Source organism: Rhododendron vialii, chromosome 11a (genome assembly GCF_030253575.1).
Source record: "Rhododendron vialii isolate Sample 1 chromosome 11a, ASM3025357v1".
Taxonomy (NCBI): Eukaryota; Viridiplantae; Streptophyta; class Magnoliopsida; order Ericales; family Ericaceae; genus Rhododendron; species Rhododendron vialii.
The window spans coordinates 27,336,369-27,351,014 of record NC_080567.1 but is presented as its reverse complement, the minus strand read 5'-3'; the positions used below and the strand labels follow the sequence as shown (position 1 = coordinate 27,351,014).

General features: G+C 39.0%; 1 protein-coding gene across 1 annotated transcript; it reads left to right on the top strand.

Annotated features, from left to right (window-relative positions):
• Positions 1-5,199: 5,199 nt before the first annotated feature.
• Positions 5,200-11,356, top strand: LOC131308711 (probable receptor-like protein kinase At5g18500). Its single transcript, XM_058335704.1, has 8 exons — positions 5,200-5,697; positions 6,197-6,883; positions 6,989-7,093; positions 7,206-7,328; positions 7,406-7,576; positions 7,804-7,933; positions 10,553-10,765; positions 10,951-11,356. Exons 2-8 carry the CDS (start codon positions 6,216-6,218, stop codon positions 11,074-11,076), a joined length of 1,536 nt encoding a protein of 511 aa, XP_058191687.1. The 5' UTR covers positions 5,200-5,697; positions 6,197-6,215; the 3' UTR covers positions 11,077-11,356.
• The last annotated feature ends 3,290 nt before the right edge of the window (positions 11,357-14,646 follow it).

The window sequence follows — 14,646 nt, the reverse complement described above, 5'->3', positions numbered from 1 at the left end:
ACGTTATTATATATGATTATTCAGTTGGAAGCACATGAAATTAACATATAGTCGGCGGATTATAGTAGTTTCATGACTAAAGTATTCCATTAGGTGGTTTGGTTTTTGGTTCTAGATTCCAGGATTGTTCGGGGTGTGCGATTGATTTTTTGCCTTGCTTTGATTTTGGTTTTCGGCCGGGTGACGTTTTTGTTGGTGTATCCGAAATTCGTTTAATCTTTGTTTTCTTCAAAAATTAATAAATATTTTTTTTGCCTAGCTAATAAAAGTAGTATTCTATTAGGTTGTGATACACTAAAATACGAAACTGGGAGCCAACACCTCATCCAAATGGCATCGCGTCCCTATCCTTGAGGTTATTAAATTTGAAACCATCGACCCATTTGCAAGTTTTCTGTATGTTTTTTAAATAAGCGGATGGCAGGTCAGCTTGCGCGAATCCTCCGGTGGCCCCAAAGTTTGGAATGCTTTGCCTCCGTGCATGGGATCGAACATGCGACCTTATAGAAAATACACACTTATAAGTTTTCACATGCCCACTTGACCAAACCATTTAGAATTCTTGCCATTACCATAAAGAAGTGCTATAGATACATGCCGAACATAGCTCTAGTCCACGTTTTGAAATTGTCTATGCAGGTAGAATCCACATTTATTATTTTGTGTTTCGAGGTTGTGTCCTTATTATTTTTCTACTACTTTAAGACACGGTCCCTTACGAATTATGGTAGGAACCTGTCAATACAAGGCATGATGATGTCTTTTTAAATCACTACTTTTTGGTTTCGTTACGTTTGCTTTGTCTCTCTCTAATTACAAAACCGACTAGAGTAACCCACCCAATCCATGGAAGTGGATTGTCCTGAAAGGTAATTTTACTTTACGTTGGTTAAATAAAATAAAATTCAATGGAACGTTTAGGAGATATTTTCCGTATTAAGGGAGTTTGGAACGTAATTATGTTGATAAAAAAATATTGCGATACTGAATCAAAACCGAATTTTCTCGACGTATATGTGTTTGGAAAACACTTCGAAGGATATCAATTTCCTTCTGGTTAAACTTTTTGTTGTGCTAGCTTTTGGGGATTCCTTTTCCTCTAAAACGGAATCAAGAACAATTGGTTGGGTAAAAACCGCGCACTCTTCAAAAAATTTCGCTATCATTGTGAAAGACAACCAAATAGTAAATGTTTATAATTATTATCTCCTCTCCTGCAATGCAAACGACAATTGTATCAGTTTCCTTCGGCAAGCAAAATACCAAGCATTCTTTCACATCGTAGAACACATGTTTGCCGCAAAAGCAGGGCGGAGTCAAAAATACCGAAGAGTGGGGTCAAAATTAGTTTTTTTTTTTTTAATTTATGGAAATAATTGTTAAAATGTTGTATCTAACATTTCAAATATTCATTGATAATATATGAATTTGTTTATTGGAAGGTTGGCCTTATTGGGAATAGTCCCAAACATATCTTTTTGACTATGCATGTATAATCTATCATTCATTCGTCGATTATTTGTTGGATTACAAACCAATTCTACAAAAATTCCACGGCCAGAATAATTTTCTTCATAATTCGATAAATACTTGGGGCAATTTTATGTATTTCACAATAGCAGATTGGGGCAATACTGTAATTTTTATGGGGCAAATTTGTAAAATATCCATCAAATGTGGTAGTGTAATAGGAATTTTGAAAACTTCGGTGCGGTCACTTGACCCCATTTGCTGCGTCTTCCATTCTCCGCCTGCCCGTGTCCAAAAGGAACTTTGGTTTCTCTCTCTTGTAATTGTGATTCAATCCAAATTTTGCTAGCTCTGGGTTTATTTGCTACAATTGGCTGGCATGTGGGGATAGCGTGGAACAATTGGGCTTTCAAGTAGAACTGAAAATCGGAAACAAAAATTATTCAAGATGCATTGGTGGATTTGATTATTTTTTGCAGGCCACTAAGAAAGATCAAGCTTCTACTTGTGCCGAGAATTGTGGTAATGCTAAGCTATGGAGACCACCAGTTCATGGAAGGATTAAGATAAATGTTGATGGTGCTTTTGATCCGAGTTCTCGTAACGGGGGAGTGGGAGTGGTTTTGAGGAATATTTCTGGAGATATTTTGAGTGCTATGGCTGTTCCTATTCTAGGAAGAGCATCAGCCGAAATGGTGGAAGCAGAAGGATTTCGCATTGCACTGGCCAGTCCCATATATTTGTTCATTTGGATGCTCATACCCTGTTGAAGGGGATGCGCAAAATGTGACCAACATGTTACAAGGGAAGAGACAGATTACAGCAAGCCTGGAAGTCATAATTAGCGATACTTTATCTTTTGGTAGTCGTTTTAATTCTTGCTCCTTTATGTTTGTCCCTCGTAATTGTAATAGGGTGGCTAATGTTTTAGCCAAATATGCCCTATCTCAGGAGACCCCTATAACTTGGCTTTGGAATTTTCCAAGCTGGGTTAATAGGGAAGCCTCCATCGATGTTTCTTTGATGCAGTAATAAGAATAATCACCTATTACCGATTGGGAAAAAAAAAAACGATGATTTAAAAAAATGACATGTCTGCATCATGCTAGATGGATTTTTTTAAGAATAAAATTATCTTTTACAAATGGTCTAATTAAATTAGAACTCAAATAAAGGTAATAGCTGAGTAACAAAAACAAAATGCTATTAACTTAGTATGACACGTTACTGTTGGATTAACTGCTGTAAAACAAGACCGTATTACCTCGGAATCTGCTACTGAAATATAGAATACCAAAATGAAGAACGACGGCTGAGTTGAGTCGCAGACTAGGTCGCTCTCTTTAAGACGTTTTGCAGCTCTGCCCAGATTGTGCAAGCAGTTCGTTGAGTACCATGTCGTCCCCAGGATAAAATAGCCCAGAATTCACCATCTCTGCTCGACCTTCTCTGCACAGAAGAAAACCGAAAAACAAAACACAATTCTACCTATTGCTCGAACTCAACATAAACCATTTTTGTGGAGGGAGAGAGAGATGTTTTTTTTTTCCTGTGTAAAAACACATTCTGAAACTCTGAATTTATAGGAGTAGGAGGAGCGGGTTGTGGCCACGGTTTTGGAAAACAAAACAATCAAATCCGCTAATTATGCACACGTTTTTTAATCAATCCGTTAATCAGCAACAAATCAGATCCCACTGATTATGCACATGTTTTTAGTCAATCCGTTCCGTTAATCAGTCAGAACTTTCCATTTAGGAAAGGATATTTGATTGACTGAATATTCTGTAACAAAAAAACGTGTTTCAGAATTTTAGCAAAAATGTGGACTTAACTAGTACATGCACGAGGCTCAAATCCTGGACTTGCACCCTCTTGGGCAAATAACCCATGACGCGCACCCAGTTAACTAGTATCCGCATCAATTTTTCAAATTGCCGCCCATTTTCTTGCGTGTGTGCAACACCTCCTTGAATCCTTATTCACAAACTCATTTGTGTGTAAAGTCATTTAAAGTAGATAGAAGTTTTGTGACTTAGCAATGTGAGACTAGAGAAAACACAATATTTTACAAATACAAACCAAAGTTTCAACAAGAACTTATCAGATTAACAACAATTGTTTGTTAATCTGATAAAGGTAAATTAGAACTCAAATAAAGGTAATAGCTGAGTAACAAAAACAAAATGCTATTAACTTAGTATGACACGTTACTATGCAGTAGAGTTTTAGATGAACAAAACAGTGAAGCTGACTAGACAATTTGGTGATGATAATTGTGAGGTAACACCGTAACACTGACGGAACTGGTGGAGGGTCGTCTCAAATTATAGAGTAAGTGATAATGTCAAGGGAGATAGTAAAGTGATGATGACTACCGGTCGTATGGGCGGCCAAGTGGTGTCAATGACTCAATATCGATACGAGCGGTGGTGGTGATATGGTGGCCAGGGAAAATGACGGTGATGGTGGTAATAGAGTGGTTGGATGACCATGCGATGAAGCAAATTGGAGTAATGATGTTGGTGGTTGAGTAGCTATGGACCATGGCAATAACATTGATAGCAGGACGACGACGGAAAGAAGAAATTGTGAGATGTTTTTGAATGGGCAGCATTTCCTTGAGAGCGGTGCAGGAATTGGCCGCTCATTTCAGCAATCGACGGTTCAGATCTTAATCGAATAATAGACGGTTTAGATTTGTATGCGCTCAAATTCGATCTAATCCGTGCCGAAATGAATAGCTGGATCAGTCCCTCTGCACCGGTTTGACAGGGAGCTGCTTGGCATCATCTCCGAGTTTCTTCGATGTTTAATTTTTAGTCTCGTATGATTCGTGTTAAATAAATTAACCTTAACGGTATCAAAACAACTTGGGTAGTCAGTCAGTTGACCACTGAAGGCAGCTACAAGCCAAAAATGCGACAATTATCTGGGAACTTCCTGTGGGTTTTGTTTTCTCGAACATTGTTTCAATATCAAAGGCATATATATACTAGATTTGTACAGATGGTTACCTAAACGGTAATAACGTGTTTACATCCAAAAGGTCTTAAATAATTTCCCAACAAAATTTTTTTTTAAAATTATAAGTTTAGAACTCAAGTGTCTGGACGCTTTTATGTGCATTTCGATTAATCTTAGGGACAAATCTCACCACCTATTTGAGGGAGTTCCGATTAAAGCTAAGCTTTAGCGACTCTAAAAACATTGATAGCATATAAAAAGTTTTGAACATGTGAAATCGCAGAACGGAACAAATGCCGAAGTCTCGTACCTTGAGCACTAATCTCGATTCTAAACCTTGAGTTAGATTTTCATTTCTTGATTTCCGGTTCACATGTTCCTCTCCACCAATCATGAACTTTTTTTCTTTTGCTCACTCGTGTTTGAGCAACAAAAAGACTATAAAATTCACATGAAACTAAAACAAAAAAGTTACAGTTTAATTATGGGAATTGATTTTCACACTCCCTTCTTTACAATTCACACGCCGTTTTTCGTCTCTATCTATTCGAATTTACTATATTTCCCTTTATTCAAAATATTTTTTTACATATTCAAGAACAATATTATAAACTTATTTGGATAAAAATAAAAAAAGAAGTGTGAACAATTAAAGGGAGCGTAAAAATTACTAGTATTTTTCTAAATTATTAGGCCTGAAAACAACAGCACAGAGACAGAACCAACAAGAGCCACCGGAGTATATTTTCAAGACAATTTTGCAGTACAGTGCATACGCGATTAAACTATGCAGTCGCTCTTCACAAGAAAGAGTACATTCCACTCCTGTCTTTATTATTAACTGTTTGTGAGGCGTTTTCTCATCACCTACCACTGATAATCCCACCCTTCCTTCCTGCATCCCCACCATTCTGTATGTTGCCATTCTCTCTCTCTCTCTCTCTCTCTCTCTCTCTCTGCCAGAACAGCATTTCTGGGTTAGGGTTCTTAATGTCTGAAAGCACCATCCCAGCTTAGATTCAGACTCACATTTTGCCCCCACAGACAGAACCCACGTGGGTAAACTAGCTATATAATCTGGTTTTTCTGAAATGGCACTAATAATTGGGTGTTCTGGGTGGTTGTTTTTACTGAAATGATTATGTTTGGTCTGAGATCTGGGTTTGGTGACTTCTTCAATGACTCCAGAGAGAGTGTGGTGATGGGTTTCCTGAGATCTGGCCTCTGAAGGCTGTTATTGCCCATTTCACCCTCAGCGAGGTAAGAAATTGGAAGACTTTCTTGAAAAAGGCTGTACAGTTTCTCTCTCTTTCATCACTCTCTTATATCATTCACAGAATGCATCCAATGTTCAAATCTAGTTGATTTTGTTGAGTAGTTGTGTGGCTTATGAAACTGGTATTATGTTGTTGGATCTCCATTTTGTTCCAGATCTCTTTAGTGAGTTAATGAAATGCAGTTTATCTCTTTTCGAGTAATTTCTTTCTGTTTTCCTGTTGCTTCATTCATACCCTTGTGCATTTATGTGGCCTTCGTGTTCTCACATTACCATTTGAGGTTTATTTATTTTCCTCCATTTTATTCATGCCTTTGTAAGCAAATGCGAATGTTTTTTCCACACAGCCAGTGGCTGGTGCCATGAATGGAAATTAATTAGATCACGAGCTTGTATTAGGAGTGGATATTGTAAGATGGCAACAAAATGCTGTTTTTTCACTACAAAGTTGCAATTTTTAAGTTTTCTTACTCGATTTTGTAGGCGTTTCGACATCGAAGAAATGGCTACTGATCTGAACACGCAATTATCCGCCGAGACTCCCATTTTCGGTCTCAAAGTCTGGGAATTGGTTGGGATCATTGTTGGTCTACTAATTGTAGTTATCCTTTTTGCATTAACCTTCTATCTTACTTCGCGGAAGAAATCACAGAAAGCTAGAAACCATATTCCTCTTAGCCAGATCCCATCTGTTTCCAAGGAAATTAAGGAAGTACGGGTGGAGCAAGTGTCTACAAATGAATTTGTTCCAGGTGATGGGATTCTTCTCACCATTCATGACAAATCCAGTGATAAAGAATCAGATAAGGTTATGGTCCATCTGGGTATGGGGAAAACAAAGGATGGCGATAACTACAGTTATTCGGATTCATTTCGCCATTTGGATAAAGATGGTGGAGGGTCTCAATCTGGGGAAGAAGTGAGCTCTGGCAACTTTAGTGTGTATAAACCTTCTTCATCACATGCAATAACTGCACCTTCTCCTCTAATTGGCCTTCCTGAGTTTTCTCATTTGGGTTGGGGCCACTGGTTTACATTAAGGGATCTTGAACTTGCAACTAACCGATTTTCAAAGGAGAATGTTCTTGGTGAGGGTGGATATGGTGTTGTTTATCAGGGACGTTTGATCAACGGGAATCCAGTGGCAGTCAAGAAGCTCCTGAACAATCTGTATGTTACAAGTTTTTGGTTTCAGTTCTCATGTTTATGTAATTACTAACTTTAATATATTTTCAGTTCGTCTGCTGTTTGAATGTTTAAGACTTTGCTTTTTAGGGGCCAAGCGGAGAAGGAATTTAGAGTGGAAGTTGAAGCTATTGGCCACGTGAGGCATAAAAATCTAGTGCGGCTTTTGGGCTACTGCATTGAGGGAACTCATAGGTACGGTTCTCATTTGATTCTGTTATAAGTCTTGACTTATTTTTACCCCATCCAGGACACCCAGCAACTTTGGCTGCTTTCACTTTGGTTGTCTCACAAATGACTATTGCAGGTTGTTAGTATATGAATATGTCAACAACGGCAATTTGGAACAATGGCTTCATGGAGCTATGCGCCAGCATGGACATCTTACTTGGGAGGCCAGAATGAAGGTTCTCCTTGGCACGGCTAAGGCGTAAGTGACTTCAACTGAACTCTTGTTTTTTTCTTTTCAATACTGCAGATTTCATTGATATGTTGGACTTTTTGCAGTCTTGCCTACTTGCATGAGGCAATTGAGCCAAAAGTGGTGCACCGAGACATTAAGTCGAGCAATATATTGATTTGTGACGACTTCAATGCCAAGGTTTCTGACTTTGGCCTTGCCAAGCTACTTGGTGCTGGGAAAAGTCACATCACAACTCGGGTTATGGGAACCTTTGGGTTAGTATTATTATGCCATTTTCTCTAAGATTATGCTATGCTGCAAGCACAATCTTGTGTCCTATTTGTTTTCCTGCATATTGTTTTCTCTGGTGCTTTTTGTAATTGGTTGAATTTGAGAATGTTATTTGTTAGTGAATACTTGTGTAGAAGAAGCAGTATTACGCCTATTATATTCAAATTTTTTGCCGATGTATTCATATTTTTTGCCCTCCAAAATCATGCAGATACGTAGCTCCTGAATATGCAAATACTGGCCTTCTGAATGAAAAGAGTGATGTTTACAGCTTCGGGGTTGTTCTTCTGGAAGCCATTACAGGACGAGATCCGGTGGACTATGGTCGTCCTGCTCAAGAGGTAATTGTATATTACTGCTGAGATCTCTAAAATTCTGTGAAGATGTCTTACTACTGGTAAAATGTTCTTGAGAGATATTGGATGAGATCTATAACTGCACAAGTAGAAACCAAACTGGGCCTTACTCAAAGTTGTCGAGACTTAAGAGTAGGATTTGTTAGAGGAGAGAAGAGTTCAATACTGCATAAGGCACTCAGCACTCAATTTCAGACTTTGGTTGAACTTTGGAAAAGAAAGAAGCCCGCAGGACTGACAGAGGACAGAACTACCTTGAAAAGCTGATGTAATGTGAAAACCTAAAATGCACATCTAATCTGGTTAACCTCCGGATTTGAAACCATTGCTTGTATACTTACCATTGGTCATTATTCACCAAACATTCTGTAATCTTGATTAGTGGGGAAGGGTTATCTAAACTGTAAGGCCAGTAAGCCTCTCTAGACTATACAAGGGTGCGTTGAGCCCATGTGAAGCTTTTAGTTCAGAAATTCCAGACTCCACCAGCAGCAAGTATGCAAATGGAACCTAACCTTTCATGTCCTATTATGTTTTCCAAATTTCCCACATGCAAGACTGGCGGGGGAATAGGTTTTTTGATAACTTGGTTTCATTCACCAAAAGAACAAGGAAGATCCTTGAAAATCCAACAAGGCCGTACAGCCTTACAAACTAAAAAGCAAGGAAGACAAAACGAAAATTAAGGATAAAGACCAGCAATAGCCCTTCATAGAGTTCCATGATCTAGCACCTTTTCTTGAAGACCCCAGGACACGTAGACCCTCTTGTTTGTGTAGTTGGGTTGATATTAACCCAAGCTGATAACAAGCTCCCACATCTATCACAGTTCTGAGCCACCTCAGCACTTCCACACCTTTTTTCTTTTTGTAAAGATTCTGGAGTTTTCCCTCCAGACGCAGTAAATAACTACAGAAAAAAGAGATTTTGAACACCAGCACTTTTTTTTTATCAAGAACACCAGCACATTACAATGTTGATTCTCCCAGTCAATAATAGCAGCAAAACTATTAGGAACAGTTAAAAACACCACTTTCTGGAGGATGAGCTTCCACACAGCTGTAGGGATGCTCAGGAGTCTCCAGTCCCTTTGGGCATAGGACACAACTGCAATCTGAGGTGACACCGCCCTTGGCCAACTTGTCCCTTGTTGACAACCTCCCATGTAAAACTACCCACTGGATGAAATCATGAAAGACCACTTAAGGATTTTGTGTGGATACCAAACCAGATGAGACCATTCAACCTCAGGGCTACTGTCCCTTAGCCTAACAGGCAGAGCTATCCCCTTTAGTAAGAGACCAAATAACCTCGTGTTCTCTTTTACTATCAGGCATCAACCTAGTTGGAGTATGCTCATTGAATTCCTTAGTCACCACAATTTTTATCCTTGGCTATTTCCAAGAACCTTGGGAAAGGATGGAACCCACCTTGGCCTCCAAAGATCTCTTTAGGTTAACACCACTCTCTCCCCAAACTTTTTGTATAAAGGCCCTAGGGGCTGGCAGTTATCTCGCCAGAGGAATGTGTTTGCAGCATTACCGATTTTGTGACTAATGAAGTCTTGACTATCGCTTCTAAGGCTAAATATTTTCCTCGAGGTCAAAGAGGTGCTAGGGGAAAATTCATCAAACCAGAAATATTTTTGTTTGATGACACAGTTATGAATCCACTTCAGCCGCAGGCCACTGGGTGTCATGACTTTTTACATACATCCCAAATATGCCCATCAAAGCAGCCTTCTCCGATCCTTAAATCTTTCTTGACCCCGAACCACCCTGTTTCTAAGGTGCACACACAATATTCCAGCCTATGTTGACTCCAGTAGTTCTAAGACCTGAGTCACCTGACCCTCTCCACCAAAAAGCCTGGGCATGAAGGCTAAGCAAAACTAGATTGATCAATTGTGCTCATCCTCCTTAATACAACTTGTTGGGCCATGAATTGAATCCTAGCTAGTAGCATTTCCTTGATCAGAGTACAACCAGAATGATGCTCTTCTGATGTACACAACTTCAAGGCTTCTGATGTTTTTGCAATCCATTGCATATCCGTCAATGTTTTACACAACTTCAAGGCTTCTGATGTTTTTCATTTCTAACTACCACTAACAATGGATTGCAGTTAACCAGTTTTTCTGATCCATTAAGTTGAACAGAATATTATGTTAGTACGTCTCAGAGAAAAGGAGAAACATGAAAAAGAGCAGTATCTTAGCATTACTTCTGTTCATGAATACAGTCCTCTGATATTCTACTAGTTAATCCAGTTGACTGATTAAAGTTTCTTTTTAAGACTAATCCTTTTGCTTATCTGTACTTCAAGATGTGGATATTATAGGTACCATAAGTAGTTTCTATGGGGGGCATATATATATCCATCTAAAATGGCCCATGGTACCATATGCTCTTTATGGATCTTTGTGCTTCCGTACTTTTTGCCGTTTCTTCTTGGATCAATTATGCTCCTTGCTGGGTCTTGGATATCTTATCCATTGGAACTTTGTTAGAAACTTGTACTGGTTTGTATCTGTGTCCGTGCAGTTAAGTTTCAGGAATCGCAGTTTTGTAGTCTCATTGAACATGAACCGTATAATGCATGCAGGTAAATCTGGTTGATTGGCTGAAAATGATGGTTGGAAACAGGCGGTCAGAGGAAGTGGTAGACCCAAGCATTGAAACCAGGCCATCTACAAGAGCCCTTAAACGAGCCCTTCTGACTGCTTTGAGATGTGTTGACCCTGATTCTGACAAGAGACCTAAGATGAGCCAAGTTGTTCGTATGCTTGAATCAGAGGAATATCCCATACCAAGAGAGGTCAGTTTCTGAATTGCATTACTGCAGCAATATCTGACCATCAGTTCTATTTGAATTCATTGGCTAAGAAAATTACTGCTTGCTTAGGTTCCATTATATCTAGGTGTACATGAGTTTAGGAATGTTAGTTATCGATTGTTTTGACTATCTGAAACTTTCAATTTTATTTACTCGTTAAATCTTAGGATCGAAGGCACCGAAGAAGTCAAGCAGGTAGCACGGAGATCGAATCCCAGAGGGAGAATTACGACACCGACAAGAGTGACAATCCGGATCTAAGGTCAGACAGTAGAAGAAACCACAGAATATAACCAAACCTAGTCATTCTTTTAGCGGTTCAGGGATCATGAAACTGTAATGGTAATTCTTACCACCCGTTCAACCTTCTGAAATATTCGTATGAGCTGTTTCGAAGAGGAAAAGACTCTCAGGGATGGATGGGAGGGAATGCTTCTTCTTTTCTATTTTTGGGCTTTTAAGTAGATTGAGAGATGATTGTTTAATGCGTGGAAGTGGTGAGACATTGTGTAAAACCAAGACCATTGAGTGTGTGTACAGGTTCTTTAAGCTGTTATATATTGTTTCTTGAAAGTTTTCGCCTTCCTGCAAAAAAGAAAAGAAAAGAAAAGGAAAGAAAAAATCTGTAAGGAAATTTTGGTGAGGATTCTTGTCTTCTCAAACAATCAGTTGGATCAGATGCAATCATGCCAACAGCCTGTTCTGGGTGATTAATCGAGCCTTTTAGTCTTTTTTTTTTTTTGTTTCAATCGATCCAGTTTGGTTCTTTGCGGCATATTCAATTCCATTTCCATTGCAATCGATCCGTTTTTTGCTATTGACGAAACGGTATTCTCAGTATCTTCGGTTTCTTGCACTTGTTTTCCCACTATTGAATACAATCGATTCTGCTAACAAAATGCGATTCTTAGTGGAAATGAGTTGTCTTTTGGCGTTAGCACTTAGCACTAGTGTTTTGGAGGGTTTGGACCATGTGCGGACAACCCTTTGACGTTGATTTATCCTACCGTCGAATGTGGTCCAAAGTTTTCCAATGGATAACTGGAACATAAATGCGCTTTCATGTGCGCGAGCGCGTGACCTACGTATATATACATAACATATACGGGGTGTCCCGGGCTAGTTTGTGCGCACCTTGGACTATTCTATGCAGCCTCTCACACAGCTGTTTCACACGCCTACGCGTGGGGGTGAGGTGGCCGTAAGAGTTTTTTTACAAGAAGAATCGAATCCGAAACCTTGGAGGGAGCAAACCTCCAAGTCACAGGCCAAGATCACTTGGCAAACCCTTATATATACATTCATCTAACTATTCGCCCATTATGAATGTGTATCTCTTTCTTTTAAAGAAAAACAAAAAGTGATGATAAGTAAACATCAGGGAGCTGTCTGCATGTGGTCCAAACAATACCGGTGAAAGTAAAGTCCGCTCATAATCATTGAATGTACGAGAATTAGGGCTCTATTTGATAACCGTGATAGATAGGTGGGAGGATTCGTAAGGAGATGAGACTATGATTGAGATTGGTAATGAAAATGAATTGATAATAAGTATATTTGTTTGTGATGAAATTAGATGATGAGATTATTAATACCATGTTTGTTTCTATGGGAGATATGATTGGATTGATAGTATATATTTCCATTTTTGCCCTTATGCAAAGTAGCTTTCATTACTAGTCCAAGGGCAACTTTGTATTTTGGCATCAACCTACTTGGGATTGAATTATCAATACCAAGTCCCAAGAGGTATTATGAATCCCCCCTAAAGGCTACACTACTCATCCCAAGGGATTATTAGTCCAGATCCAATTGGGCTACCAAACAAGGTTTAGGAGTCCTTTGGGATTGGACTTGTTTGGTAGCCCCTTGGGATTGGTAGTCCAATCCCAAGGCTTAAGAGGGTTATCAAATAGGGCCTAGGTGTCCTCATTTATCGGGGGCGGGCTAGCTCGAGCCTGCCTTGCGGTATAATAACAGGACTTTCGAGTACCGAAATCCTTCCAACTAATGAATGAGTTTCACATGATAATTTCATGGGAGCTACGAATTGCTCTTGGCCTCATCGAATTGCACTTGGCCGTATCAAATTGCACTTGGCCGCTACGAATTACTTTTGGCCGCATTGAATTGCATTTGGCCGCATCGAATTGCACTTGGTCGCATCGAATTGGACTTGGTCGCATCGAATTGGACTTGGCCGCTACGAATTGCACTTGGCCGCATCGAATTGCTTTTGGCCGCATCGAATTGCTTTTGGCCGCATCTAATTATACTTGGCGGCATCGAATTGTACTTGGCTGCATCGAATTGCTTTTGGCCGCATCGAATTGCTTTTAGCCGCATCGAATTGCACTTGGTCATTACGAATTGCACTTGGCCGCATTGAATTGCTCTTGGCCGTATCAAATTGCACTTGACTGCTACGAATTGCACTTGACCGTATCGAATTACACTTGGCCGCATCAAACTTCTGAGTTCCGGAACCCGTCCAACTAATGAATGAGTTTCACATGATATTTCATGGCCAAACCCGTCCACAATTAGTTATTTTTTTTATTCTATAATAAAAACTACTTTGGTTTCAACAAATTTCTCATATGAAGAAGTTTTTTAAATTCAAACTACCTTCTAGTTGGTGGATTTGATTTAATGAACAATTATCACCTCGTTTCTTAGATATAGTAAGCAAAAACCGTCACTTCGGTCTCTCAAGGCAGGCCTTTTCATTTCATATTGGTAAAACTTTTTTACACCCCATTATTGGTTTTTGTATATTTTTTTTCACAAGCAGTGACATACGCAATATTTGCAATGTATCTAGCATCAAGTTAATTTATTTGGTCAATTCGTCCATTTTATTTGCAAGTTTGATTTTGCTCTTTGGAATGTGGATATTCTTATGAGTAGAAAATATTTTCTAGAGAACTCAACACGAGCTGATGTATTGAAAATGATTTGGTTTTGATTAGTATGATATGAAAAATGAAGTGAATGGTCTATTGGAAATACATGAATCTCCCTCTCCTTTAGGATATTTACCCCTTGGATTGGTTACCTCCCTTTGCGATGTTACTGACCTAGTTGAATTTGTAATGAACCAACTGGGACTAATTCAGTTAGTCAGGTCTCTTGCATCTCATTAGGAAGTTAGGAGTTCGAGACTCGCCACCTGTGTGTCACGTGAGTGTTCTTCCCTTAATGGACTTTTCATTTTCTTTCATTTTTCCTATCCTTTAATGGACTTATTTCTTGTATGGTTGAGTTGTTGGGCTTGGCTGTCTCGTGGATTCTCACAATTGATGTAGCGTCCGGGTTAGTACTTAATTTGTATTTCATATATGATGTAAACGATCTCTTCTATCGATTGACTAAAAAAAATTTGTAATGCCCCTTGCAGAATTTGTAACTCCTACATATTGGACACTAAAGGGAATACTTACTTAACAATATGGAGATATATATACAAAAGAAGATTATGGTGAAACTAAAACCGTCTCAAACTTTTTAAGAGATTACCCATGGTGGGCGTTATTCTCATTACTTTCGCCGTTGTCTATGTTTCTCTATTTGCGTATTGCAGAGAAGTTAAACTACCAAAGAGAAGAATGTTATGAAGTAGATGTTTTGTACTTGAAAGTGGGTTGATTGTTAAAATACTCACTCCATGACTCTATGTTGGTATGTTCTGTACTAGAGTTTAGGGTTATTTGGTATGTCATAGTAGAGAGAGAGAGAGAGAGAGAGAGAGAGAGAGAGAGAGAGAGTACAGTTGAACTGTTGAAGTGAGAGAGTGTAAACATGAGTATGAATTTGACTTGTTAAGACGATGGTGGGAAGTCATTGAAAAACACGCACCCGGA